Source organism: Myotis lucifugus, unplaced genomic scaffold (assembly GCF_000147115.1).
Source record: "Myotis lucifugus unplaced genomic scaffold, Myoluc2.0 scaffold_405, whole genome shotgun sequence".
Taxonomy (NCBI): Eukaryota; Metazoa; Chordata; class Mammalia; order Chiroptera; family Vespertilionidae; genus Myotis; species Myotis lucifugus.
Window position 1 is genome coordinate 389,037 of NW_005871453.1, and position 27,970 is coordinate 417,006.

The 27,970-nt window shown below is 41.0% G+C and overlaps 1 protein-coding gene across 1 annotated transcript in view; it reads right to left on the bottom strand.

The window, feature by feature from the left end:
* The window catches only part of ESR1 (estrogen receptor 1), a 203,794-nt gene that overhangs the window by 137,312 nt on the left and 38,512 nt on the right, over positions 1-27,970 (bottom strand). The window contains exon 3 of the mRNA XM_006102212.3: positions 2,784-2,900. Coding sequence (XP_006102274.2) covers positions 2,784-2,900 — 117 coding nt within the window. The remainder of the gene's footprint in view (positions 1-2,783; positions 2,901-27,970) is intronic.

Genomic DNA, 27,970 nt, shown 5'->3' on the forward strand with positions numbered 1-27,970 from the left:
GAGAACTCAGCCACTTGTCCTATGTTGGCCCATTGCCTATCACCAAATAATGTGAGCAACGGCTTGATTGAAATGGGCTTGTGATTCGGGGCTTGCTCTCCTGGTGCCTCTGCCATTATCACGGGGACATGCCTGGACTAGCCTGCTGGATGAGAGGTATAAGAAGCCAAACCGAGTCATCCCAGCCGCTCTGGCCGAACCAGCCCGCTGACCTCAGACATGTGAGTGAGCCTCGCCAATCTCAGCAGCCCTTATACCATTGAGGTTTTGAGGTGAGGCTCTGTTATGCAGTGAAAGCTAACTGCTATACAGGTTTTTACTCCCAAGCAGGTACTTTCCCTGACTCAGAAAAACAGGACTCACGATTCTCAACCTATTATTCATAGCTTAGCCCTTACAGTGTACTTTCACTCTTGCTCATTCATTCTGTTAGTTCATGCCACATCTGGTATCGACTGCCTATTACACGCAGGCACTGATCTAAGGGCTTGCAGTACATCACTGAACAAAGTGTGGGAGCATGTTTTATTTGTGTGTAAACTCCCATCTGGAGCTTACAGACATCAAACTATAAACATAATCTAAAAATTAGCGATACAATGTTTTAAAGGTGGAAATGCAATAGAAAAATAAAGAAGTAGAGAAGGGTTGAGAGATTGAGAGTGCAGTGGGATGCGTGGATGAAATAAATTGCACTATTAAAAGGGATTGTCAGAGAAAGGCTCATTGGTAGGCATCCTAACAGATTAAAATAGTGTCTTCATGTAAGTAAATCAGGCACTCTAACAAACCCTTAGGGCACTTCAATGAATTTATTCAGCCTTGCCATTAAGTTGGGGGTAGGTATGTGGTTCTTTCTTTTATCTGAAACTAAAGATTTGATGTCATGGGTAGAGAGTCAATGTTTTTATTGATGTCTAGAAAAAATTAGTTTCTGTGTTTAAGCTGCCCAGATGATACACCAAATGGACTAAAATAGTAGCAAACTAATACAGATAGAAATTTTACAGATATAAATATACATGTACAATGACATGTATAGACACACAGACTGGCTTTGTGCAGTTGAATTATCTAGAGTCCTATTTAAAAACAGTGGGAAGACTTTTATTATGTCTTTGCATATTAAATTTTTTGTTAAATTAAAAATGAGTATTCATAATTTATACTTATGCAGCCAGACTGTATCAGGGTATTAATTAGGAAAAACAGAATTTTTTATGAAGTGGCTGGAGAATTAGTCAGGCTTAATGAAATGTTTAATCCATTTATGACTCAAAGTATCATTTCCTTAATGGGGCTGTTAAGTTCTTGGGATTAATTACCCTTTAAATTCAAGCTGCTTTCTCAGACATTCAAGACATATAGTCACACCTCGAGTAGCTGTTATAGTCCTGTCACTTATCAAGTTACCTTAAAAAGCTATTTGTGAGTTTAATTAAGCCTGACTAATTCTCCAGCCATACAAAGAAAGATGAATTCCTTAAATGTTTAATCCATTTATGACTCAAAGTATCATTTCCTTAATGGGGCTGTTAAGTTCTTGGGACTAATTACCCTTTAAATTCAAGCTGCTTTCTCAGACATTCAAGACATATAGTCACACCTCACACAAGACGTGACTTCAACATTTCATCTGTTCCTCAAGAAAACTGATTCCAAATGCTGTATTCACAACCTCAACCTGGCAGGTTTCTGACAATGGAACTCAAGAATCTTTGGTGGTAAGTTTCATAACAATCAGGCACACTTTCTTCCTGATTTCCATCTTCGGTTTTTGTTCTCCTTCCTCCTTTATACCAGTATTAATGAGCTAAAGGTTAGCTGCCCTCTATCTGCATAGTCACTATTCTTTTTCATTGCAGCTTTGTTATCCTTAACTTATCCCTAGTCTTGTCTCCTTCAGAAAGCTTTTCCCCCCCATTGTGATCAGCAGGGAGCCCATCATCCATCCTCCACCCTTGGTATCATCCTGAAACACTAAATGCACCCATGACTTTATTTTAATCACAAACTTCCTATCTGTTCTTTCCTTGTATTTTGAAGGCTATGCAAGACTAGAAACATTGTTCTTCAAGACTAGATTTCCAAAATACAAGGTCAATCAGCACTGGATTCCTGTAAAAATAAAAACACTGGAAGATTGGAGACAGGAGGGGACAGAAAACCACACATACACAACACCCACAGCCACAAATACACAAGCACACAGGTGCAGATCCTGAGGGCCTTGTGTTTGGTCAGTGCTCAGTACTCATTTCAAGGCTTCCAACTCTGAATGACTCAACTTCTAAAGGAAAAAGCTGCCTTTTGATTGAAATTCAAATTCCCTAACACATGTTAAGATTATAAATTAGCTATTTAGCTTTCACATTTACAAGTCTCAGTTTATGAAAGTTTATTCTCCAATATAATTTTCTAGCATTAGCGATATAAACAGTATGGGAAGAATCTTTCTAGAATAACTCCCTGAGCAATCTTTCTTTCCTTCTACCACCACCTCCCATACACCTTTCTTTAAAATATTAATTATTTACATTTAAACTATAAAACACAAAATGGTTTTATAAAACACAGCATTTCCAGTTCCAATTGTTTCCTATTTTTTAAATAAAATGTATTATAGAAATACTTCTGTTGCAAAGAAAAATAAGAATAGGAAAAAAAACATATTAAAAGAGAAAACACTAAACTCCCATGGTTACTGGAATAGAAAGAGCCAGCACTGAGTAGCAAACACAGACATCCATTGGGAGTGGGCACCCTGTGTCCAAGGTACCTACCACCTTTCATCATGCCCACTTCATAGCACTTGCGTAGTCGGCAGGCCTGACAGCTCTTCCTCCTGTTTTTATCAATTGTGCATTGGTTGGTAGCCGGACACATGTAGTCATTATGTCCTATTAAAAGCAAGAGGACAGAATTAATATTTTTTTCAGGAAACGTAGCCAGTCATAATCTACAAGTGAAGCTGTCTGGAGGATGTTTTCATATCACTTGCTTGGCCTTACTATGTTGTTACCTCAGTCCATCATCCTTTTTCAGTCCTTTTATAAATGTAAAAAAACACAAAAAAACAAAACGAAAAAAAACCCTCCTAGACTTAATTTCTGCCTCAGCCAAGTGCTTTAGGAGTTCTTTGGAGAAATCACCTTCAGTTCACGCTGGAGGCTAAGACCAGCAGGTCATAATTATGCAAGAAGTCCTTCAGAAGGCTGGTGGACCTTGGGCTTTAGCAAGGGCTAAAAGCTATGCACTGATGGTTCTGTCGAGACAATGGTGGCTGAAGGCAATCCCCTAAACCAGTGGTTCTCAACCTTCCTAATGCCGCGACCCTTTAATACAGTTCCTCATGTTGTGGTGACCCCCAACCATAAAATTATTTTCGTTGCTACTTCATAACTGTAATGTTGCTACTGTTATGAATTGTAATGTAAATATCTGATATGCAGGATGTATTTAGGCGACCCCTGTGAAAGGGTCGTTCGACCCCCAAAGGGGTTGCGACCCATAGGTTGAAAACCGCTGCCTTAAACTGATCATCTTTCACTGTTTACCAAACTTTACCTTTGATATGTCTGTTTGCTTTGCTAAAGGGCAAATGTGTATTCCAGTAAATAAAAAGCTGGTGGGTCCAGAGATTCAGTGAGCCACTCCACTAGAGGGTGAGATCTCCACCTGGCTTTCCCCCACGCCTTCTAAATTTATATTTCTCGTCTAGTATATCCATTTATGCACAGCCCCTTCTCCAGATTCTGAACCCTTGCTGCAAAAGACTGTGGCAAGTTCCCACAGCTTACATTTGGGGGCATGATGTTTTACATACACTCACGAGGTTAGATAGTCTCAGCAGATAAAGCCTTTTTTTTTTCTGACGAGGCCCACTACATAAAATTATTATCAAAATAAAACTGAAAACTTTCAGAGAGTTTCAAAGTGGCATTTTAAACACAATTTAAAGAATCTTTAAGCAGGTATTCAAATACAGCCTGGACACCTAAATTCAAGTTGGGGTGGTGAGCTGGGTGTCGGCGAAGTTCGGTCCTTCAGTTGGTAAGTTAGGGTAGAAGGACAGTGAACAAGTCAGTAACCATGTCCAGGGCTCCTTTTCCCTCTCTTTAACCTGCAGAAAACCCACTACATAACATTATTCTAAGAATTCAATGTGAGAATACATGTGAAGGGCTTACCACAGTGTCCCAGATATGGTGAGAACTCAATAAATACTATTTTTGTTATTACTATTACTTTATTATTAATCCTCTTTCTTTTCTCTCTTGGTTTTTTAATCTCTCTTGCTCAAATGTTTTTTTCATTGGCTTTTATCACATGCAAGTCTGTCCCACAAAAAGGTCTCCCTCGATCCCACATCACTACCGAACTTCCATCTTATATTCTGCCCCTCATTGGCAATTCAAATCCTCAGAGATGTCTACACTCCAGGAATCCTGTTTCCTCCCCTCTCCTGCACAGCTCAACCCATGCCAATCTGTTTTCCACCTTAGTTGCCCACAAAAGCAGCTTCTCTGATATCACCAATGACTGTCATTACTTAATTAAAAAGGTATTTTCAGTCAGCATTATACTTGATAAGAAGCATCAAATGGTTCCTCCCTTCTTCCTGAAACATGCTTTTTTCTTTTCCTTTGGCTTCCATCACAACAAAAAAAAACCAAAAAAAAAAAAAAAACCCACACTCTTTTAGAGTTCCTCCACCCCTCAGGCTGTGGCTTCCCCATGTTCTTGGCAGATTCACCACCCAACATGAAGCCAGACTTGCACAAGGCTCAGTGTCAGGTCCTCTTCTCCTTTTACTGCTTAATATTCTCCCCATGAAATAATCGATTCCACACCTATGGTTTCCACTGCCATTAAAGGCAGATGACTCACAAGCATATACACCCAGTCCACCCTCTTTTTGGAGCTCTGGGTGCATTATCTAATTGCCTACATGAAGTTTCTGTTCCAAAATTTAGAAATCACCTCTATTTCTTTATCCATCAAAAAAATCTGGTGTATAGCATGCAGAATATTAAACTTCACAAATGACTAAACACTGGCATGTTTTTACAAAGAAGTCCATTTATGTAAGTCTAAATCCTTATACCCCTTGGGGACATATCCTGAATTTAGACTGAGCAAATGATAGGTTACTATTTTTAAATGTGTTTCCCATTTGAAAAAAAAGGGGGGGGATATATATTCCACCCTCTAATTGAGTCTTTCCTTAAGTCTATTTTCCCGTTTACAAAGGCAACATGTAGTGTAATGTTTGAACCACAGAACTCTTTGTTCTTTATTCAGCATAAGGGTCCGACCCAATTAGCATAGAGTGGAGTGGGGACTTTACAAGAAGTGTTTGTCTCATAAAACTTGGTTCTCCATCTTTAGATATATGATAAAAGCCATTGTATAAACAGGCACCTGATCAAATTAACATCTCATTCTTCAAATGCTTATCAGGAACCAGCCAACTACAGCAGGGTTACAAACTTGTAACTTTAGTAAGAGCCCACACACTGCCTCAAATATCCAGGCATTTGATTGTCCTTATCAAGAGGGCCAAATTGAGAAAATAATAGAACCAGAAACAAATTTACCTGGGCAGATGTAAAAACTAAGCAGAAAGTGTGTTCTTCTGACACCTCAAGGAAACTTAGTGTTTGATCTCTGATGGTGTATGAAGTACATGTTGATTTACATAAACTCTAAGAAAATGAATTTATATTAAGCTTCAGAAGAAAATAGTCAATAATCATTTGAACCAAAAATTACTTTGATTCACTCTCTCTCCCAAAGCTAGCTGTTTTGCAAGCCAGAAGATGGGAGAACTAAATTGGGTTCAAGGCCAGCTGACTATAGAACCACATGGAATTCCCAAACTAACATAAATCTCTGGATTTGTGCAACTGAATTCACCCCTTAACAAAATGAACAACAGAATCATGTTCCTAATATAAACCTTTTGTGACAAAGCTAAGTTTTCTCCTGCCTGAACCACAATAAAATTTAGAATTTATAAATTGGCAACAAGAAAAATTGATAGCTACATATTTGACATATACCATTAAAACAAAATCTTCTTACTCAAACACCATTAACAACTACTTGTAAGTCTTCAACTTACATCAGAAGACGGAAAGCAACAAACATCCGTTTCCTAAAGAGCATAACTTGGTAAAGGTATGTTATTAAAGCGATTGACTTAAGTGGGTTCAAGAAGAAACTTCTTTTTAAATTTTATTATTTGGTTTCGTGAAAACAATGCATGAGAAAATCCTTCAATTGAAGTGGAGTTCATTTTTTAAAAAACAACTCACAGCAATGGTATTAATGAAACATACAGCGTTTTTACTGAAGAGACTGAAGAACTCGGGGTGCCTGTGACCAGGTTGGCCCCAAAGTTCCTTTTGCAGAGGCCTGGATGAAGCATAAAAGCTGGGAATCCAGATGTGAGGTTCAGGTGAAGTTTTGGAGATATAATCACTATTTTCTCACCCACCAAAAATTAAATATAGAAAGCCTTTGGGCCAATGGAGGGCTTGAATAATAGGAAGTGGAGAGCAAAGAGAGTGAAACATGCAGGAAGCTTGAAAGGTAGGGAGAGAAGACTTCTGGGAGCAGAAATTAGCAGGTAACCCACAGCTCCTGGGGCAACCGCTCTTTCCCAAGCTTCCCTGGGATTCTTTCTCTTGACCTTATGTCCCTCCTTTTCTTCTTACTTTTCCTCTTTCAGTAGCAGTTGTTTTTGTATTGTTACCATTCCAGAGAAAGTCTACATTTGTTAGTTACAAAAATAAGCAATGACCCATATTCAGAGATTCAAAAGAAATATGAAAAGAGCAAATTAAAACAAATAAGTGAGGATGTGGAGAAAAGGGAACCTTTGTGCACTGCTCGTGGGGATGTCATCTGATGCCACAACCCTTATTTTTTAAAATGAGCTCAATAACGGTAGGCATAGTACTCTGGGAGGTTGAGGAGGAATGCATCAAAATAAAGGAGACTTTCATGAGGTTAGACCAAAAGCCAAGTATGAAAACTAGTAAAAGATTTTGCACCATCTATACTAATAAAAGGGTAATATGCTAATTAGACCAGGTAGACAGGACATCATCCCGAAAGCCACGGTGGCGGGTGTAAGGTCTGGGGCTGGGAAAATAGGGTCTTTCCTGATCCCACCAGCTGAGTTGGACAAAACAACCCAGAACTGCCGAGCCACATCCTGCTGGACAATAGCTGCCATCCTGGGACCCACCAGAGCATCCTGTTGTGCTGATGGCCAATAAATAACCACCGGAGACTTCTCAAGATGGCCAGGGTGCAGCTGCACCAACTTCCCGCTCATCAATCACCCGCCACAAGCTACCTCAGATAAGCCTGATTGGTCCAACAGCAGCATAAAAATTCTCTGCCAGGCACAGGCGGGTGTGACTCCCCCGGCCTGCACCCCCAGACCGTGGGACCTCACCCGAGAGCTTCCAATAAACGCGATATTTCGCTCTTACCCTGCTTGTCTTGGTCAATTTATTGGCTTTGGTCAGATTAAATCTTACATCTCAGATTAAACCTTACATTAAACCTAACAGCGGGGACCGAGGCAGAGGCAGTTAGGGGTGATAAGGCCGGCAGGGGAGGGCAGTTGGGGGCAACCAGGCCAGCAGGGGAGTGGTTAGAGGGCCATCAGGCTGGCAGGCAGAGGTGGTTAGGGTGATCAGGCAGGCAGGCAAGCAAGCAAGCGGTTAGGAGCCAGCGGTCCCAGATTGTGAGAGGGATGTCTGACGAAATCGGGCCTAAACAAGCAGTTGAACATCCCCTGAGGGGTCCCAGATTGGAGAAGGTGCAGGCCGGGCTGAGGGACACCACCGCCCTCCTCGCCCCCCACGAATTTCATGCACTGGGCCTCTAGTTAGGGAATAAACACTTACCATTTCTTAAAGCATATATGAGCACATAGCTAACTGTTCAGATTTGTAAGGCATGGAAATGAAAATGAATTCTCAAATTAAAGATAAATTAACTCTCCAATGTTTAAGCACCCACAAATCAAATAAAAGCCAATTTTACCTAATCTATCTAAAAGCTTCATTGGAAGTTCCCAACAAAAATATTTTATTTTCAGAGTCCTATTCTTTTATACCTGCTTGGCTACTTTTACAGTCTCTTATTAAAGATTCTCATTGCATATTTGTATAAAATTAACTTCTGTTTGAGTTCAAAGCATGCAGGAGCTATGTGCAAATAGTTTAAGATGCCAAATAAGATGTCAAAATCTGTATTTCTTTCTACTTTTAAGTACCCATATGTATGTATATGGAGTATGAAATACAGCTTCAGGTTGAATATGAAATTAGAGGACCCTACACAAATTTGCTCAAAAAGAAATCAGTGACTCTTCAGTTTGATTGGGAAAAGGTTATATTTTTCTTTAGGTGTTAAGGTCCAGAAAACATGTCAAAAGATAGTTTTGAGCCTAAGCGGTTAAAAGATAATAAGGATCTGCTCATGAACTTTCAAAGCACCAGTCTATAAACTAGTAACCACCCCTCCCTGAGTGGGAGCTTCCAGCAGACGTTTCTCCTCAGCTTGTTCATTTCACACTTATGCTCACTTCCTGTCTGGGAGGCAAGTGCATGAGAGAGTCCGACCAACATTCTCTCCGCTAAGAAAACTGACCCTAAATGTACTGTGTTATGTGTGGATTCTTTCATTCAAACCAGCAACTTTCTGAGGAAGAAATTATATTAATCTCTATCTTACAGATGCAAAACTATGATAAAAGCTATAAACCCTGTCCAAAGCCACACAGCAAGCAAGTGGCAGAGAAGGGTTTTGAAGCAAGGTCTCCCTCATTGCAGAGGTCAAACTCTTATGCATCCTAACAACCTTCATAGGTGGAAGGCCCAACTTGCCCAAAGGGAACTGTTATCTACTTTCCAGAGGCAACAATTGTCTACAATTGCTTGTCCACTGAGTGTTCTCTTTTTAAGGAACCCGGGCATAGGGAAGTAAAAAGTGAAGAATTAGTAGAGCCAATGTCATTGTTTTCTATCTAGCATATCTGTAAGATTAATACTGTGTAAGGCCAAATCAATATTGAATTCTGCGGGCAATAAATGTTGACCTGGATCACAGGGATGAAATGGAAGGTCCAACTCTCTCAGACATGATTGTACCGAGGAACAGAAGTCTTGCTCTCCCTTGCACACTGAGAAACAAATTGGCTTCCTGTACCAGCTCCATCTAATCCAACCCCCAATTTATGAGGGATGCTTTATCTTGGTCATGCTATACCTATTTATTTACCATGGTCCAAGGGAAGAGTGTTGTGGGAGTTGTCTGGTAAAACTGAAGAACTGGTCCAAACAGTAATGTTGTTGGGACCCAATAGCAAAAAGGAAAGGAAGACTGGTAGGGAATCTGTTGTAGAAATAAGAGCTCAAAAGATTTTTTTAATGAAAATGAGAGTGTATTATTTTCATTAAAAAATGAAGGATTAAAAGTATCCAAAGTTAAGCCAACAACAAAAAAGTCATACCAAAATATGCACTAATCATCTCTGAGTAGTAGTAAAGTAGGCAAGGCAGAGAGACGATGTGAAAAAAGCTTGAAATAGCTTTGCCAAATTTTCAGGGCTAGAGGAGGAGGAGAAAGTCAAAGATTCTAGTGGTTTGTGCCAGGGTGTCTTAAAAATTGTTCTTAATATTAATCAGAAAAAGGATCTGATTTGAGAGGGGTGGAAAGAAGAGGTGGAACAATTTTAAGCATGCTGTGTTGGAGATTTTAGTAGCACGCCAACAAACAAGTACCCCGTAGGCTATTCTGAAGTGTGGGAGTCACGTCAAAATGAAGTTGGAGATCATATGATCCAGAAACTCCACTTTTGGGTATATGCCCAAAAGAATTAAAGGCAGAGGCTCAAACAGCTATCTGTACACCCATGTACATAACTCCACTATTCACTATAGTCAACAAGATAGATGATAACATGTGGTACATACATCAAATGGCATTTTATTCAGCCTTAAAAAGAAATCAAATTCTGACACATGCTAAAACTTGGATGAACTTTAAGATATTATCCTAAGTAAAATAAGCCAGACACAAAAGGACAAATATGTTCCACTTATATGAAATACCTAGAGTGGCCAAATTCATGGAGAAAGAGAGTAGAATAGCAGTTACCAAGAGGTGTGGGGAAGAGGGACTTGGAAACTAAGGTTCAATGAGTACAGATACCATTTGGGATGATAAAAAAGATCTGGAAATGGCAGTGGTGATGGTTATCCACCAATGTGAATGTACTTAATGCCATTGAACTATACAGTAGGTCCTCAGGTTACATGGGCGATCCGTTCCTACAGCGCCACATAACACGATTTTCGCCGTAAGTGGGAACTCACCTACATAAGCACCTACGTCACTCACATGGAGCACAGACACAGCAGTAATGGAGTGAACAGTAAAAAATTTAAAAGAAAGAGAACAATTCCTGACATTTACTTGTGGTAAATAAATATTAAAAACATAAAGCACATGTGTACATACGTCGAAATGACAGAACTTTTTTTTTTAATAAATAAATGGGAGATGGCGACGTAACCACGAAACAACATACGTCGAGTCCGACGTAACCCGAGGACTGCCTGTACACTTGAAAATGATAAATTTTTGTATGTCTATTTTACCAGAGTTTTTAAAAAATGAAGTGGGTGATATAAGAAACATCTACATGAGGAAGGGCAGGAAAAGGAATCCAGGCGGTACCTTTGCAATTGGCCTGTGCAGGTTGTCTTCTGTGTGACTGGGCCCAGGACTGGCTAGCAGTATTGGCCAGGTGTTTCTATGGCCGGGATCATGCTAGGTGATGTCAGCCCTTGATCTCATCTCAGCATCACACCAGTTAGGTTACAGTTAGGTACTAGAATTCCCACATTGTAGAAGCTCAAGGCCACTCGGCTAGTAGATGGCAGAGCTGCCATTAAAATCCAGGTCTGTGTCAAACTCAAGTCCTTGTTCCTCTAGGAACACAACAGTGGGGTTGGTGAAGTAGAAAAAAACCCATAATTATGGAACCAGAATGCCTAAACAGTGTTGTACTTGGAACTATAATACAAAGAGAATTCCCTAATGCAATTACTATATCATATCATTGGAAGGTCATTTCAGAAGCAGCAATAAAAATTATTTCCAGAACCTAACACTCCCATATATGAGAAATGAACCACATGAAATATATTCATCAGTAGATTGTGACATAACATTATCAAAACCTTCCTGGAAAACAATTCAGCACATTCCAGCATGAAACAGAGAAAAGAAAGTAGAGAGCAAGGTATTGATGAAATAAATAAGAAAGTTGTATTCTGTGGAAGAACAATATGGTATTCTACTTAGAAACAAATTTGGCTCAGATATTAAAGTTAATATTCTTTTTATTTACAGCTGATGTAATGAGCCAAACAAAATGAAACAGAATTTGGCTGTCTCATTGAACACATTCCTAAAACTCCAGTGAGGACTTCCAGTATGTCATAGTTTGAACTATTTCACAACCACATCTGTACGTAATGAGGCACAAATAAAAACAGCATGACAATAATGCATCCCAAATTGTTTTCCACATCTTGTCAGTTCTAGTATGTCTTATCAGTGAACTCCACCTTCCATTGGCATTTTACCCCAATTTTTAAGTGAAGCAAAAACATTTCTTGCATCCAAGTATATTTTTAAAGGAAAACCATGTCCAGGAATTCCAGGAAGGATAAAAGTCCTGGAGAGTGGCTTTTTCTAAATGAAAATGAAGAGGAAATCCTCTATCCATTTGCCCTGGGCAGACCCCAGTCTGCTAAACATCTTGGCCAGGGCAATGGTCCTTCTCCTGTCCTGCCTTGCTTGCCAACTGCCAAACCACAGTTGGTTTAAGCACCTGGCACAGGATCAAACCAACAGCTGCAATAGGGGAAAATATAATGCAATCAGTGGCCACCATCTCATTGTAATACCTGAGACAATAAACCAGTTTAAAGAATGCCTCTTGGGGCTCAACAAGTAGCAAGTGCTGTTCCACAGCCCAAGAAAAGACTTCCTGAAATTGTCTCTCTGGGACAATAGGTAAGCGTCAAACAAAGGAGAAAAGTGTGACAATGGGTGGGATTAGCTCATTTCTAGGCCCCTCTCCTTTGCTCTGTTCAATTGTTTGCAGGGGGTTTGCCAAGCTTGCTTTTTTCCCCCCACCCCTAAGCTTTCTTTCTACCTGGAGTCATTTAACGTCTGAACACGGGTATCCTACAGCAGGAGAAACGATTTCCAACTGTCTTTGTCCAAAGCTGAAGAATCAAGTGGAGGAAAATGGCCTGGCGCTCAGACAAGAGGGTAAAGCTCAGAGACCCTGAGCGGAACTGTGCTTCTGCCCTGGATTCTCAGAACAGCTAATAAGTACAGAGTCCCACTTCCCACTCCTGGGTCATGGGTGCTGCAGGAGAGCGTGGAAGACCATGTTTATTAAGACCTGTGTGGTGCGGAATGTGAATGCCCCTCAAGCTGCCACCCCTGAATGTTCCCTTGTAGACTCCTGACCCTCTAACTGCTAAATAAGGGGTTTCATCCATCTGCAGGAGCCCCCCAAAAGGCACTCCCTCGGCAAAGTTCCTCCCAGGCATCCTGATAAAAGTAATGAAAGAAGATGCAGGAGCTTTTTGTTGTTGTTTTTAATTCTCAGCTGAGGATATTTTTTCATTGATTTTTAGAGAGCGTGGAAGGGAGAGACAGAGAGAGAAACATCGATGTGAGAGAGAAACACATGCCCGACCAGGGCCAGGGATTGAGCCTGCAACAGAGGTATGTGCCCAGGACTAGAATCGAACCCAGGACCCTTCAGTCCACAGGCAGACGCTCTATCCACTGAGCTAACCGGCTAGGGCAGGAGTTTCTGATTCAATGGTCTTCTAGCACATTTAACACATGACTTTGGTCATTCTTCTTTTTTAAGTCTGTTTTAAAAGTGAGGAAACAAACCCAATGACAGTCTGTCAGGCTTAGGAAGAACTACTAGTGCATTTTCTCAGCTTGAATAACAATTTCACTTAACAAGTAAAAATAAATGGAGGTGGGTTTCATTCATTGTATTGCTGATGAACCTTTACAGGATGGCTGCTTATAAAATAAAACCTATGCATAAGGAGATCTGTTTTGTATTTATTTGACTTATTTGCATGGTAAATTTAAGCCAAAGAAGCATAGATAATTTTGTGTAGTTTGTGGTCCACATGGTTAGGGACAGTTTCTTTGACACAGGCCGTAGTAGCCCTGCAGCCTGGAGGAGAGCTGTGTGAACATTAGATGCTCAGGAAACGAAGGGGTGCGAGGCAGGGTGGCGTTAAAATCCGCATTGCCTGGGCATCCAGACAGTCTGGGTGGTCATACTGCCCCGTGGGGAGAACTCTCAGCCGGGCCACTTCACAGTGCTTGGAAGGAGTCTCATGTCTCAAGGGTGCTTGGGCTTCTCAGTCTACATGCTTGTCCACACCGCATTCTAATGAGGAGAACAAGAGCCTGGGAAAATCTAGAGTCTCCTTTTCCTCCCTGCCCCAGAACTAGCCTCAGGAATGAACATGACCTAACTGCTTGGCCTGAACATGACCTAACTGCTTGGATGTCTTGGCCCCAGGTCCTCAGCTGTAAGAGGGATGGGAAGGATCTGCTGATCACTAGGGCCCATTCCAGTTCTAAACGTCAATTATTCTCTCTTCTCACTTCCCTGAGGTCCACGTTTCCTCTTCAGCTGGCTTCTCGGGGTGCCACCTTGGCATTTTCTTTACTGCTTCAAGAGCATCTACCTCCTCCTGAGGTCCCTGCGCCCACTGGGAGGAACACGGGCACATTGAGGAGATGTTGTGGTACTAGGAGCACTGACTTGTCTTTGAGTCCCTGACTCCATGTGATCCCCAGTGGCTACTAGGAGGCCCAGAGAGACAATATATATAAACGCTTGGTCAACCATAAAACTTTGCCAATAGAAGACATTACTATGGACATTAGCCATTTAAAAATGAGACCTGTAGGTACTGATATGGAAAAATCTCCAATATATATTATTCAGTGAGAAAAGCAAGACACAGAATAATGTATAGAGTATAATGCCACTTATGTTACCAGACTATATATATATATATATATATATATATATATATATATATAATTTTTGGAAGAAACTGTTAATAGTGCTTATCTCTCGAGAAAAGAAGTATGGGTTTTGGCATGGGACGAGAAGTCCTGAACTTTTCATCATGTGCCATCTTGTACTGTTTAACATTTAGCCATGTGTATTAGCTTTTTTTTTTCTTTGAATAATCAAAAAATTTCTTTAAAATTTCTAACCGACACGAGCCCAGCATCAACAATGTCCATTTCTTCTCTGGTTCTGCTTCCATCATCCCGTCCTGTGGTTATTTCTCTCCACAGACTGGGCAATTAGCATAACCACCAGGACCCTGGTCAGCCAGGGAAAGGGCTGCATTTCTCTAACAGAGAATGGGACAGAGGTTGGGAGTGAGCTGTTTTTCGATCTTCAGATACTGTAGCAAAGGACAAGTAGCGGAGACCCCGACAGCAGCAGGGGCTCCCGTCCGCTCCTGCTCTTGTGTGTCTGTGACTCTCCTCCTGGCCGGCACCCCTTGCTTTCCAGTGACCCACACCTGCATCCCAGAGGGGCCATCATCACCCTTCACCCTGGGCCTGATGGGCTACAACAGGCACCTGGGCCGTCTGAGCCCTGCCCAATGCTTGGGGACAGCCCCTTTTCCCCTTAGCAAGCAGGACTAACTCCAGGAAACTCTGTGTCCCCTTTTCTTGCCTGTAAAGCTGGCAGGACAAGGAGCCAGCTCTGGTCAGGTGGCCGCCCTCACGTGCAGTGTCCCTCTTAGAGGCATCCCTGCCCTGAGCGAAGGCAAGAGAAGACAATGGCAAACAGAACACGTGGGTTCTCTTGTCTCACCAGCTGGTTCCACGCCGGTTTTGTTCTCGGTTTCCTCATCTGTCTGAGAGTAATTATCAAGCTAACTTCCTAGACTCTTGTGGAGGATTAAATGAGAGGATGCATTTAAACCCCGTCGCATAGAGCCTGGTACAGGGTGAGGACTCATTAAACATTTGTTAGATCTCCAGGCCAGAGGAGCTCAAATCTGTAGGGACAGCACCTGAACGACAATGCCCTCAAACCAACTTGTAATGACCTGTCGTTTGCTTAGTAGTTAAGCAAACCTTTTTTACCCTTAACCAATTCTCTTCAAATCACATAACTTGTGAGGCTATATTTATGCAGTCAAGTGTAAATCACCCAAAATACTTCATCTCATCCAAAAAAATTCACTCCAATCAGCATAAGCCCAGCTGTCAGACCTGGGAACTATTTGAACGCTTGAAAAAGCAAGCGAAAATGTAAGAAAAATAGCCATGAATCAAGCTTCTTGACAAGATACATTCAAACACCTTTTTAAACAACCGAGAATCCCAGCCTAACTGTCCAGGAATGTGGAAAAGTTGTAATATGCCTCTATGACAAGAGCTAAAAACTAGACTAATAATTTACTGCTGGGCTTTTTTTTTTTTGGTCTTTTTATAACCTTCACCCGAAAATCTTTTTTCCATTGATTTTGAGAGAGAGTGGAAGGGAAAAGGAGAGAGAGAGAGGAGAGTGAGAGAGAGACAGGGAGAGAGAGAGAGAGAGAGAGAGAGAGAGAGAGAGAGAGAGACATCGATGTAAGAGAGACACATTGATTGGTTCCTCCCACACGCTCCCTGACCAAGGTACATGCCCTTGACTGGAATCAAACCTGCAACCCTTCAGTCCACAGGTTGACTCTCTAACCACAGAGCCAAACCTGCTAGGGCCACTGCTGGGTTTTGACACAGCTGCCTCTCCAGTCAAGAAGATAAAGGACCAACATCATTTACAGTCAGAAGTCAGCCTAAAACTATAAGTGGATCTGAACTCCAAATCCTGATCCAGCTACCTGAATTATCCCAACTGCTTACAAAGGAGAACAGGAAAGAGGAACTATATTTTATTTAACAGAATACATTTCAAGTGTTACATTTGGTATAATTACCTTTTTGAAATCTACTCTCTATTGATTAATAATTTTGTGCCAGTCCAAATTCCCATTTTGAAGTGGCAATTATAAAGGTTATTATAAAGTATGGTGTGTTTTTTCTGATTTACTACAAATGCTAGGCTAGCTTAGAAGCAGAGCCCACTCATTGGAAATGCTCTCCTAAAGAGATTAAATTCTTTGGTACCACTCTCAGAGGCACAGCAAGAGATGGACTCTTTGTACTCACCCCACCATAAGAAAGTCTACTCTAGCAATTTTTACATCCAACAAGTTTTAATTTAAACAGTGTTTGCCTCTAATTCCACACTATGGAAGTTAAACACTATTTTTCCTTTTTTAAGTATATTTTAAGTAAGGGAAGTCTAGTTAAAATTTTTACAAAAAGAAGTGATATAGCTTGGCCGGAGTGGCTCAATGGCTGAGCATCGACCTATGAACCAAGAAGTCATGGGTTCATGCCTGGGTTGCAGGCTCAATCCCCAGTGTGGGATGTGCAGGAGGCAGGTGAACAATGATTCTCTCTCATCGTTTATATTTCTATCTCTCTCTCCCTCTCCCTTCCTCTCTGAAATCAATAAAAATATATCTTTAAAAAAGAAGTGCTATAGCAGTAACAACAATGAAGAAAATTTATTTATTCAAGGAAGTTTAATTCTCTGCTAGATTCAAGAAGCTATATGCCTAATATATTAAGAGACCCAAGGATACACTATCTCTGCTCTCTGAAGCTTGACTTTCTTCATAAACTAAAGAAGCATAAGTAAGAGGTAAACATCCACAGAGATATCGACAAAACTCTGAATTTCTTCTTTTGGTTTTGTAATAGAAATATTAACTCATTTTCAGGTGTGGATATGAGAAAAAAATTCCATATTTAAGAAGTAAGGGGTACAGATCAATTTAGAATCAAAATAATGAAACGTTAAGGCATTTGCTCTACTTAGCTTCAGAGCAGAAAGCTATCCTAGAGGAACCCTGATAGAGCCAATGGAGGTGATGATGACAATGACTCTTCACAGAGCACCCGCAGTAGGTTAAGCGTGATCTCTAACCACTACATCAACCCCGCCAGTAGGAATCACTGTGCCATTTCTCACTGAGGAAATGGGAGATTGGAGACATTGGATACAGTAGATGACAACGGGTGTATGGCTCAGAATGCTGTTCTTTTCTGTGGAACAGCCCCCCCACATGGGCTGAGTGAGCCTCCAGGATCGCCTCTGAGATGTGGCTCTGCCTCATGATGGTGGCCAATTGGAAAGCAGGACCAGTTAGTGTAGGGGGGTGTCTTTGACCAAAGCTGAGCCAATCAGAGTCCTCCCCTAGTATTTGCTACTGGAAGAATGTCACTGATTGAGCTGTGGCAGTTGTTGCCAGCCCTGCTTCCCACCTTTGGGAAAATGCAGGTTTATAGCAAGCATGGAGCTGGCACACAGAGAGAAACTGAGGCAAGGCTGGGGTCCTGCCAGGCTCTGGGTCCCTGGGCCTGGGGCACTGAAATCTGGCTGCACCCCTAGCTAAGACACTCAAGAGTGCTTCCACCAGTCCGGCTGGCATGGCTCAGTGGTTGAGCGTCAACCTATGAACCAGGAGGTCACAGTTCGATTTCCAGTCAGGACACATGCCTGGGTTTGGGGATCCGTCCCCAGAGTGGGGCATGTAGGAGGCAGCCAATCAATGATTCTCTCTCATCATTGATGTTTCTCTCTCTCCCTTTCCCTTTTTCTCTGAAATCAATATAAATATATAATGATAAAAATAGAATGCTTCCACCAAAACTCATTCCCAGCCTACCCCACTCCTCCCTGAAAGCTAGTTTGAATTGTATTTTGGTCACTTAAAATGAGAAGTCCAAATACATGAAATAATTTTTCTAAGACTACACAGTCGATAAGCATAATAATGATAATTAATATTTCTATAACAATTTATAGCTTGTAAAGCAAATTATCATGTAATAATTATTTCATTAGCTATAGTTTATAAATTAGAACAGAATATGATCCAGATTAAAAATACAAAAACACATTGAGGGTAAAGAATAGTTGTTCTATTGTCTATATTGTAAGTCATGAAAGTTTAAAAAAATAGGTGAAAAAAGAAAATATTAATGAATTTGACCCCTTCTGGACCTACTGACACATATGGACCTACTGGACCTCCACCCCCCCCCCCAAAATGACTGCTCCTGTGAAGATTTTCATAGAAGAATGTTACATTAATCTGATTCATATGCCTTTTTATAATAGTTCACCCCACTTAATTGGTAACTGAAACAAAGCCAGTTTTGAAAAAAGGAACAAATCTCCACTAAGTCTTGCAGAAATAAATCAATCTGATCTGTTATTTCTTGGTAAATGATTCAGTCTTTCATTCCTATTCCTTTCATTTCAAATGTACTATTAATAATTTAAATGACTTGATTCCATGAACTATAAATCACAGCAATCCCTAATCCAGTTATGGTCTTAAGCAAAAGGGTGGTCCTCAGCAGGCCGGCTCCAGACAAGGTGTGATGTGGTCTTGTTTCTATTTAAAATTCAAAGCTAAACTCCTTAGGGGGAAAAATGAAACAATTGAAAGCAATGTATTAATTCACAAATTAAATACTAAAAACAGACAGGAATGGATCAAGAGGCAAGGTGATGGGCCAGAACACATCCCAAATTCAACCCCTGGTCCTGTTGTTCAAAGGTCCAAATATATCATTTAAAATATTTTTTCAAGCATCAGCCTCACTCTTCTTCCAGTCATTCTGATTCAACATCTCAAGATCACCCCCTTCCTCTCCCTCCAAACCCAATCTGTTGTGAATCACTGCCAGTTCTACTTCTGAATCGGCTACTGGCTCTTCTTGGGCAAAACAGTCCTTCCATGTGGTGCTGGCAGGCCCCACATCAGCTGCCGGGATGCACACTGGTGAGCCTTTATTGGTCTCCAGTTCCACCCAACTTTCTTTACTTCTCACCTTGTTTATTTCAATGGTTTCATGATTCCAGCATATTTCACCACACACACGCAAACCACACAAGAGCAAAGGGGCTCAGAAATAGCACCATTTTTAAAAGAGCTCTCTTATCAAAGAGGGGAGAACATGTAATATCTCTAAAAAGAAAATCCTGAGTCACTCTTTGGATATTTCTAAAAGTTAATGCAATAAAATATTCTGTTTCTGCCCTGAGGCAGGAAGAAACAGCTCTTCACAGGGGCACATTATCACAGGAGATGCCCTATCCAGTGGTCGGCAAACTCATTACATTAGTCAACAGCCAAATATCAACAGTACAACAATTGAAATTTCTTTTGAGAGCCAAATTTTTTAAACTTAAACTATATAGGTAGGTACATTGTTATTAACTTAATTAGGGTACTCCTAAGGCTTAGGAAGAGCCACACTCAAGGGGCCAAAGAGCCGCATGTGGCTCTTGAGCCGCAGTTTGCCGACCACGGCTACCATTGCCTGACCTGGGGCAGCCACGAGCCACCAATACCCATACAGATCTCAGAGCTCCCTGGGACTTCAGACAGTTCATCCCAGAAGACCAGAGAGTCAGCTCCTTGTCTCTGAGAAATTTTCTATCTTAAGGTCTTCTGTAAAAGTAATAATAATAATAATAATAGAACCATTACAGTGATTTAATCCATTATGGACAAAGATAACTCTTGATAACTCAAGAGGACTTTTCTTCCCTCTACCCGACTATTTTCAGAAGAAAAAATACAAAATTTCTATATGAAGAAACAGGAGCAAAATGAATTGCTAGAGGTCATGTCATCAGTCGCTTTTGGTGCAATTGGCACAGGGAGTTCTGGCAAAAGGCAGAAAATAAAGGTGAAGATACAGGAGTGCACAGACTGCTCAACTAATGCATGCAGTCCCCATGTGCAGCATGCTCTTCATATGTGTGTGGCCCTCATGGCAAACATAAGATGCAATGCATAGGAAAGCAACACTCCTTCAATGAAAGCTTGCCAGGATGCGTTTTCTCAATCAGGGGACACTGAGGACGAGTGTGACTGTTGTCATGCCCTCAGATTGTATCCCCTTTCAAAGTGATCCTTTTTCTTGAAAGGTCTGGGAAATGCTGACTCCTGCATAGTCCAAAAGGCTAAGACACCAAGGGAAGAAAACCACATTCCAACTCACAGCTTCAGAAATGTCAGTAGTTATCCATCCCTATTCACATCAAAGCTGGAAATCTCTTACTAATAATGGTTCTCTTGAATAACTAAATGTGAAGATTTTGATCTAGTGGGGACACCATTTAGGAATATAAAGGAGACTTTTTTTATGTTGTAGGACTTCAGAAATATGAAAAGGAAGTAGAGAGCTGCTGCCTCTGGATTGCAATTCTTAATTTCAACAGGGTTTCAGGTCTACTATCATGCAACTGTGGTCAATAACCGATGACAACATCCATGTCCCTCCCACAAGGCTGGCTCTTCCCCCTGGGGATGTGCGGTTAGGATAAACAATCACTGTTTGGCCACATGATGGAAATACTTCATCCTTGCTGGTTTGGCCAGCTGCTCTAAAGACCTGGACTCCTGGTGGTTTCATTAACACAAGGCCTTTCACCTCCTCTGCTATAGTTTCTCAACAACTCAGAAGGAATAATACTTTACTGGCCTCAGCTATGTAATGTCCACCTGACTCAATTTCACTTGGGCTCATGAATAAGAAAATAAAAGCTGCACTTGTCCTTCTGCAAGAACAGAATAAAGATGTTTTGAAAATAAGGTATGACGACATGCTAGACACGCAACAATCTTTCTCTACTGAGGAAAGAGGAGAGGAAAAACTAGTGTGACATTAATGAATTGCAACATGAATTTTAAAATAGTGTTTTTATTACACAAGTAAAAGATGCTTATTGTGAAAAAATAAAAGTGCAAATAGGCAAAATATAAAATTTAGCCATAGTCCTATCACTCACAGATAGTCACTGTTGATATTTTGCAGTACATATCTCCAGGGTTTGTACATACTTCTTTCCCTCTCTATATATGTGTGAATATGTATATTTATGTATGCACTTATGTGTGTGTGTATGTTCATGTATACATGTAAACAGACACATAAAAGAAAATGATTACAAGAAACCCTTGACTCCAGCTCACACTCTTTCTCCTCTCTTGTATTCAGAAAAAGTGGCTCCCTAAAAAGCACTTTATGAGCAATGTATGGTACACAGGGCCCTTCACAGTACTAGTATTTCTAAGAAAAATGGATCCAAAATTAGGATTGTGACTCGGCTGCCCTTGATTGGTTCAGTAAGCTGACCTGAGAACAAAGGCAGGGGCTCCTCAGCCCAAAGGTGAACTCATACACACCTTGCCCCTCTGGCTCCTCCCTGACTGTGCTCCCTGCAGTAAGTCAGCAGGGAGCAAGGCCAGACCAGGTGGCAGAGGGAAAGAACCCAGTTCTGGGATCTGAACTCATATATTGCTGTTATCTCACATATTTACACCAACTGCATCAATAGTATCAACCTGAAGATGAAGTATTGTAGAGAGAGAGAGCAGGGGAGAGGAATTGAAATCCTTCGAAAACCCTGTTTGTAGTTAATAAAAGCTCATCAAACCATTTTCTTCCTTCTCTGAGATCAAGTTTACTGCCATAGTTTTAAAAATTAAGGATGTATCTAAGTTTATATTCCACTAATGGTCCACATTATGGGAAAGTTTACATCAACTCTTGGAAGTAAAAGTCTCTAGTCATTTTTTAAACCCTTTCATACATATCTCATAAAATTAAAAACAGAGGAGAAAAAAATCAAGTAAATTGCAAACATAAAAATTGTGGAGTATAAGATGAGCCTACCTAAACATGTCTCAGCTTGGGACCAACTATTTTCTTTCACATCAAGTATCAAATACATCTACCCTCATGATAGCTACATTATATATGACTATAAAGGAACATTTCTAGATTTCTATTAACATCACTCCCATGTCAGACTTCAAAAAACAAGTTGAAATAGCACATTACATCCTGGAAACAAAGTATTATCAAACTTTGGCTACATAACAGATTTATTGATAACTAGAGACCTGATGCACAAAATTCGTGCAATGACCTTGGCCCCAGCCCCACCTCTGCCTCGGCCCCCACCCACTACGGCTTTGTCTGGAAGGAAAGACATCCAGAAGGATGTCTGGTCTAATTAGCATATTATGCTTTTATTATATAGATGAGAGCATTGCAGAGATATGCATGAAATAGGTTGGTTTTTTTAAACTATATTTTTATTGATTTCAGAGAGATAGAGAGAGGGAGAGAAATAGAAATGCCAATGATGAGAGAGAATCATTGATCGGCTGCCTCCTGCACTCCCCACACTGGGGATCAAGCCCACAGCCTAGGCATGTGCCCTGATCAAGAATTGAACTGTGACCTCCTGGGTTCATAGGTCCACACTCAACCACTGAGCCATGCCAGCCGGGCTAGGTTTTTAAAATATATCACAAATGGTAAAGAAAATCACACTCTTTTAAAATGCTAGATGATGTGCTACCATATTAAACATGCATAAGTGAGCAGCAATCACTAACAACAAATCACAGGACGCTTATGATGAAGTGGAATTGTCTGCTAGGTCCACGGGACAGATACCAATTTACACACTGCCTCCCCCATAATGTCTTCGAGTTTACTCCAGAGCACTGGACCTGCTCCCTCCTGTCAACACAGTGTTAGCTTTGTCCCTTTAGACTGTGTTGAGGCATCTCTTGTAGTGCTGAGCTTACCTCTTCTATGGTTTAATGTATATTCACAACCTTTCCATCTGTGTGCAAGCTGGGTCCTGAATTGGAGTTGGGGATTTGCATTTCTCCCAGTACTAACATAAAATGGCCACTTAATCAATATCCATTGCGTGAAAAACCCTGTTTTCAGTCCCTAAGTTCAGAGAGTTGGCCCTCTTGGGAGGGTGGCGGAGAGGCTGTCACTCAGACAGGGAGGCCTGCAGGTGTGTACACAAGTGCTAAGAAGAGTGCAACAAGGAAAACCAACATGGAGAGAGAGACCACCCCTTAGAAGTTAGGTTGGATGGTGAGAAGGGGAAGAATGGGATGTACCAGAACACACAGGCAGAGGACTAACAAGTCCACGAGGGGCGGGTGAGGGCGTGGAGCACATTAGCTTGATAAGAAAGGGGACCAGCACAAAGGCTGGCGAACAATGAGGTAGGGAGGACAGGCGAGCACGGGCTGGTCTGCAGGAAAAGGAAGGGTGTACTCAGAGTAATGAGCGTGCTAGCAATCAGAAAAAATAAAATAAAATAGAGGGAAACCATCTCCACGGTGACTGTAATATACCACCGTGGCATTGGTTAACAGTGGTGGCCCAGGCCCTTTTCTATACCTTTATGCGACCCAAAGAGAAACCAGAGTATTACATTTACCTTTAAATGAATTCCTTTATTAGTAACTGCAGTGTCAAAGGAACAAAATAATTATGGACTCTGATTATCTGAAGAGCTGTAATTTATCTTCTCTGGTGGGTAAAGAAAACATCCTGCACATCACTTCATGGATTACACTGACGTGCTGCAGCCATCCGTTCAAATCATTGCGCTTATATTTCAATCACACACAAAAATCGTACTGATCAATGCAATCGAGCAACCCAGCCCTGGGTGATGACTTAAGAATTTCTCTACTCATTCACTCTGTACTTCCTGATCTATGATTTTGAAATTGCCAAATAGACCAAGTCCAGATGGTATTTGTTTGTATGAAATTGAAAATCCACATATTCTTTCTCAAAGAAAATAGGGGGAATAGTATCTATTCCACAGCAAAATTATGACTTCATAATTAAACTGTATTTTTTGTTCCTTTATTTCTAAGCAGCTGGAAGGATAAAACCTTTTTATTTCAGCTCAAGGAAGACGAACATGTGGGGAAAATAATAGGAACACCTTCCCTCTGTATGCTCTTCTCAAGTAAGGCATTTTTCTCCTTTAAACATATCAAATCTGTTCCATCACTGACACATGGGTGGGGAATTAACATCACAGCAAGAAAAAGTTGTATGAAGTGGATGGTAGATTTATGAAATAGATTTTTTCCTGCACATTGTGATTTTTTGGTCCAAAAAGCCAGGCGACCATAGCCTGCATACATGGTTCTGAAAGAGTGAAGCATAACATAGAGTTCAGAAGTGACTTTTCTTTGAATGAGTATCAGGGAAACAGGCCATTCTCTTCTAAAAAGATACAGCACTTTCAAGGTATTGACAGCAGCTTTCCACGAAGGAGAGAAGCACTTAGGCAGGATTAGGCCATGGGGTAAGTTTTGTGAAAACAGAGTCAGCACATTATTCTGAGGGCTAGTCGGTGCCCTTTGAAAATGTGCCCATTAAAGGCTACCTGTAACTTTTGTGCAAAATTATTGCCACTCATAAGTAAGGCTTTCTAATGGAATTGTTGATGAGCGTAAGCACTATATATGGGCTCATACTCTACCACTTTAATGGAAATGGTCAATTCCATGAGGGGGACAGTGCCACTTAGTTGGGAAATTGGAAATTTAATTTCAATCAGATGGAAAAAAAATGATGAAGAATGCTTGAAGTGGTAGCATGAAAACAGCAGCGATTAAAAACATTTGGAACCTTTGCTTACCCTTCAAAGGCATTTGTTGCCATGGTTTTTAAAGACCTCTGAAAGCTTCAGCTGTGTCCACAAGAGCTGCCAAGAAATGGGGGTTCTATACTGATTTTATTTGTTAAATGCATTTTGTCTTAATTATCCCCAAGATAAAGATTACTTGGCCAAAGGCAAGAAGAAGAGGGAGGAGGAGGAAGAGGAGGGGGAGGGGGGGAGAAGGAGGAGGAGGAGGAGGGGGCGGGAGGGGGGGAGAAAAAGAATCATTTCCCAGGTGGAGAGACCATGATTTGTTTTTCTGAGCCCTTTCTCAAATGCAAACATGCACGTGTGTGCTCATAGCTGAGTCCCGTAGCATTAGAGTAAGAAACACTTAAAATTGTTAACAGGCACAGCATTCCTGCATGGAGGGAGGTGTTCAGGTCTTGAATTTCAGGGCTGTGTTTCCTTTTCTCTGATGAGAACCAGGAGCCAAGCATCTAGCAAATTTGCCAATCCCTGGGAGTAAGGCCTTCCTTTTTAAAAGTTTCATTATAAGCCCTGGCCACTGTTGCTAAGTGGTTAGAGCATCAGACTGCGCACCAAAGAGTCGGGGGTTCGATTCCCGGTCAAGGGAATATACCTGGGTTGCAGGTTTGCTCCCGACCCCGGTCAAGGCACATGCAGGAGGCAATCAATCAATGTGTCTCTCTCATGATGTTTCTCTCTCTCTCTCTCTCTCTCTCTCTCTCTCTCTCTCTCTTTCTCTCTCTTCTCTCTCTCTCTCTCTCTTTCTCCCCCCCCTCCCCTGCCCTGTCCATCTCTCCCTTCCACTCTCTCTGAAAAGCAATGGAAAAAAATCCTCAGGTGAGGATTAATTTAAAAAAAATAATAAATAATAAAATAAAATAAAAAGTTTTATTATAAATGCTTTCTTGTGAAAATTACATGAAAGCTCATGTGTATACACATGAAAACTCTTCAGTCCTTCAGCCTCAATAGTCTTATTTCTCTGTTGCACAATATGCGTGTTCTCACACGATGGGAGAGTAAAAAATAGAAGTAGAAATAATGGAAGGATTAGGCCAGCTCTGGATCAGAAAAGATGTCTATGGACTTCCACAGTATGAATAATTTGAAAAAAAATCTTGGTTTCTCTTTCTGAAAATCATGAAAATGCTTATATTTGCTCCTGCCGTTTACTATTTGTGCAGCTTAATGTGTTGGTACCAGCATGTTCTCTGTCAAATCATTAAGTTCCTGGAGACCAGTGTTTGGCCCTACTGGGCTAATTTGTGATTTTCCTGTTTAGAAGGGAATTGAATGTACACTTTTAATAACAACAGCGTTTCTTATAAGGTTTTGGTAAGATCCAGGAAACTTGTATTATTATGAGAAGCAAGGGGAAGTTTGGGGAGTGACTTCTCCATTATTAATAATGGACAACCTCTGGGAAGTATTTAAGCCATTCTTTGCACTGTGTCTTTAAAATTAATTGAGGAAACTGACTCAATGCCCCCCACCCCGCAACTGTTTGCAGAGTACTGATTCTGTCTCTGTTCCTGCTGGATAATTCGATCTCCATTTCCAACTATCGTGTCAAACTCAGTATGTCTAGACTTGAACTCATCCTCTCCCGCTCTAACTGACCTTCCTCTTGATCTTCCCAGTTCAGGGGATGATATCATCATTCTCCCTCTGTTTTTGAACTTCTTTAACTCCTTTGTTTTCCAGATATCCCATACTGAGTCATCTTGAAGTACTGTGGATTCTTTCTTTACAATGCCCTTCATCTTACTCCCTTTTCACCCAATTCACAAATACCAAAAAGTCCAGATTTTTAGTATCTCTAAGATATTAGAACATTAGCCAAATTAATCTTCATGCTTCTAATCTCCCCCGTCTCTGGTCTTTCCTATATGCCCCTGGCAAGATAATGTTAATTAAAGTCTGTCTTGTTGTCTATCTTCATGACTGAATAAACATAATGGTTTTGTGTTGACTAAAGCAAATGGATCCTCACGCTCCTTTCATCCTGTTATTTATTCACTGAGTGATGCCTATAAGGCTTTGATTTGGGCCTTACCTTTGAGGCGCTCCCAGTCAGTAAAGACTATATACAAGTACCTGCTATGCTAGGCAACGGGAGCAAAGTAATATGCACCACGGGAGAGAAAGACTCCGGCATTGACATCAGAGTCGTTTTTGACTGGGAAAGAAGCAATTGCATAGGTAAATCTGGAAAGAAATTCCCAGCAAAGAAGTGGATTGGTCATATTTGGGTAACAGCAAGTAGTCCAGTCTAAAGAAAGAGTCTACTTCAGAAGTAGAAACAGTTACTTTAAAACCACTGGAAAGGCCGTCTAAAGCGAGATTGAGGAACGCCTTGAACGGCGGTCTAAGGATCATTCCATGGGTCATGGAAGCCATGAAAGGGCTCTGTACAGAGTATTGACATGATTAGAGATTTGCTTTAAGAAAGTTAATAGACTGACAGTGAGCAGAGTGGCATTGAAGAAGGAAAAAGAATGAAGCAAATGGCTTAAATCAGGGGTGGGGAACCTTTTTTCTGTCAAGGCCATTTGGATATTTATAATATCATTCATGCACCATACAAAATTATCAACTTAAAAATTAGCCTGCTATATTTGGTCAAACATTTGATTAGCTCATCCCTAATGCCTTGGCAGGGCCAGACCAAATGATTTTGCAGGCTGGATGCTCCCCACCCCCGCTTAAAAGAAGAAGACAAAGGGGGAAAGTAAATTATTGGATGATTCTGGTGAAAGTTAATGGGGTTAACCCTGAGGAATGGGAATTTGATAGACAGGCATTTAAGAGAGAGACTCAACAGAACTACACAGTGGTTCCTATGGGAAACAGCAGGCTGCCAAAGTGCAAAGATAAAGATGACTAACTCCAAGTGTTAAGTGTGGATGCCTGAGGGAATGGTGTGGGAACTGATATAAGACGTAGCCAGGAGAAGTAGCTAGTGTCTGCTGAAGACACACAGGACTCACTACAAAGCAAGGTTGGAGCAGGAGCTAGATATGAGAGATGTTTGCATAGCTGTAACACTTTAGGTCTTAAATATTGCTCCCTAGGACTGTCATGACAAAGTACCACAAATGAGTAACTTGAACAGCATCAAGTACTGACTCATAGTTCTGGAGGCTAAAAGTCTGAAATCAAGGTGTCAGCAGGGCCCACTCCCGCTAAAACCTGTAGGGAATAACCCTTCCTTGCCTCTTTCTGGCTTCTGGC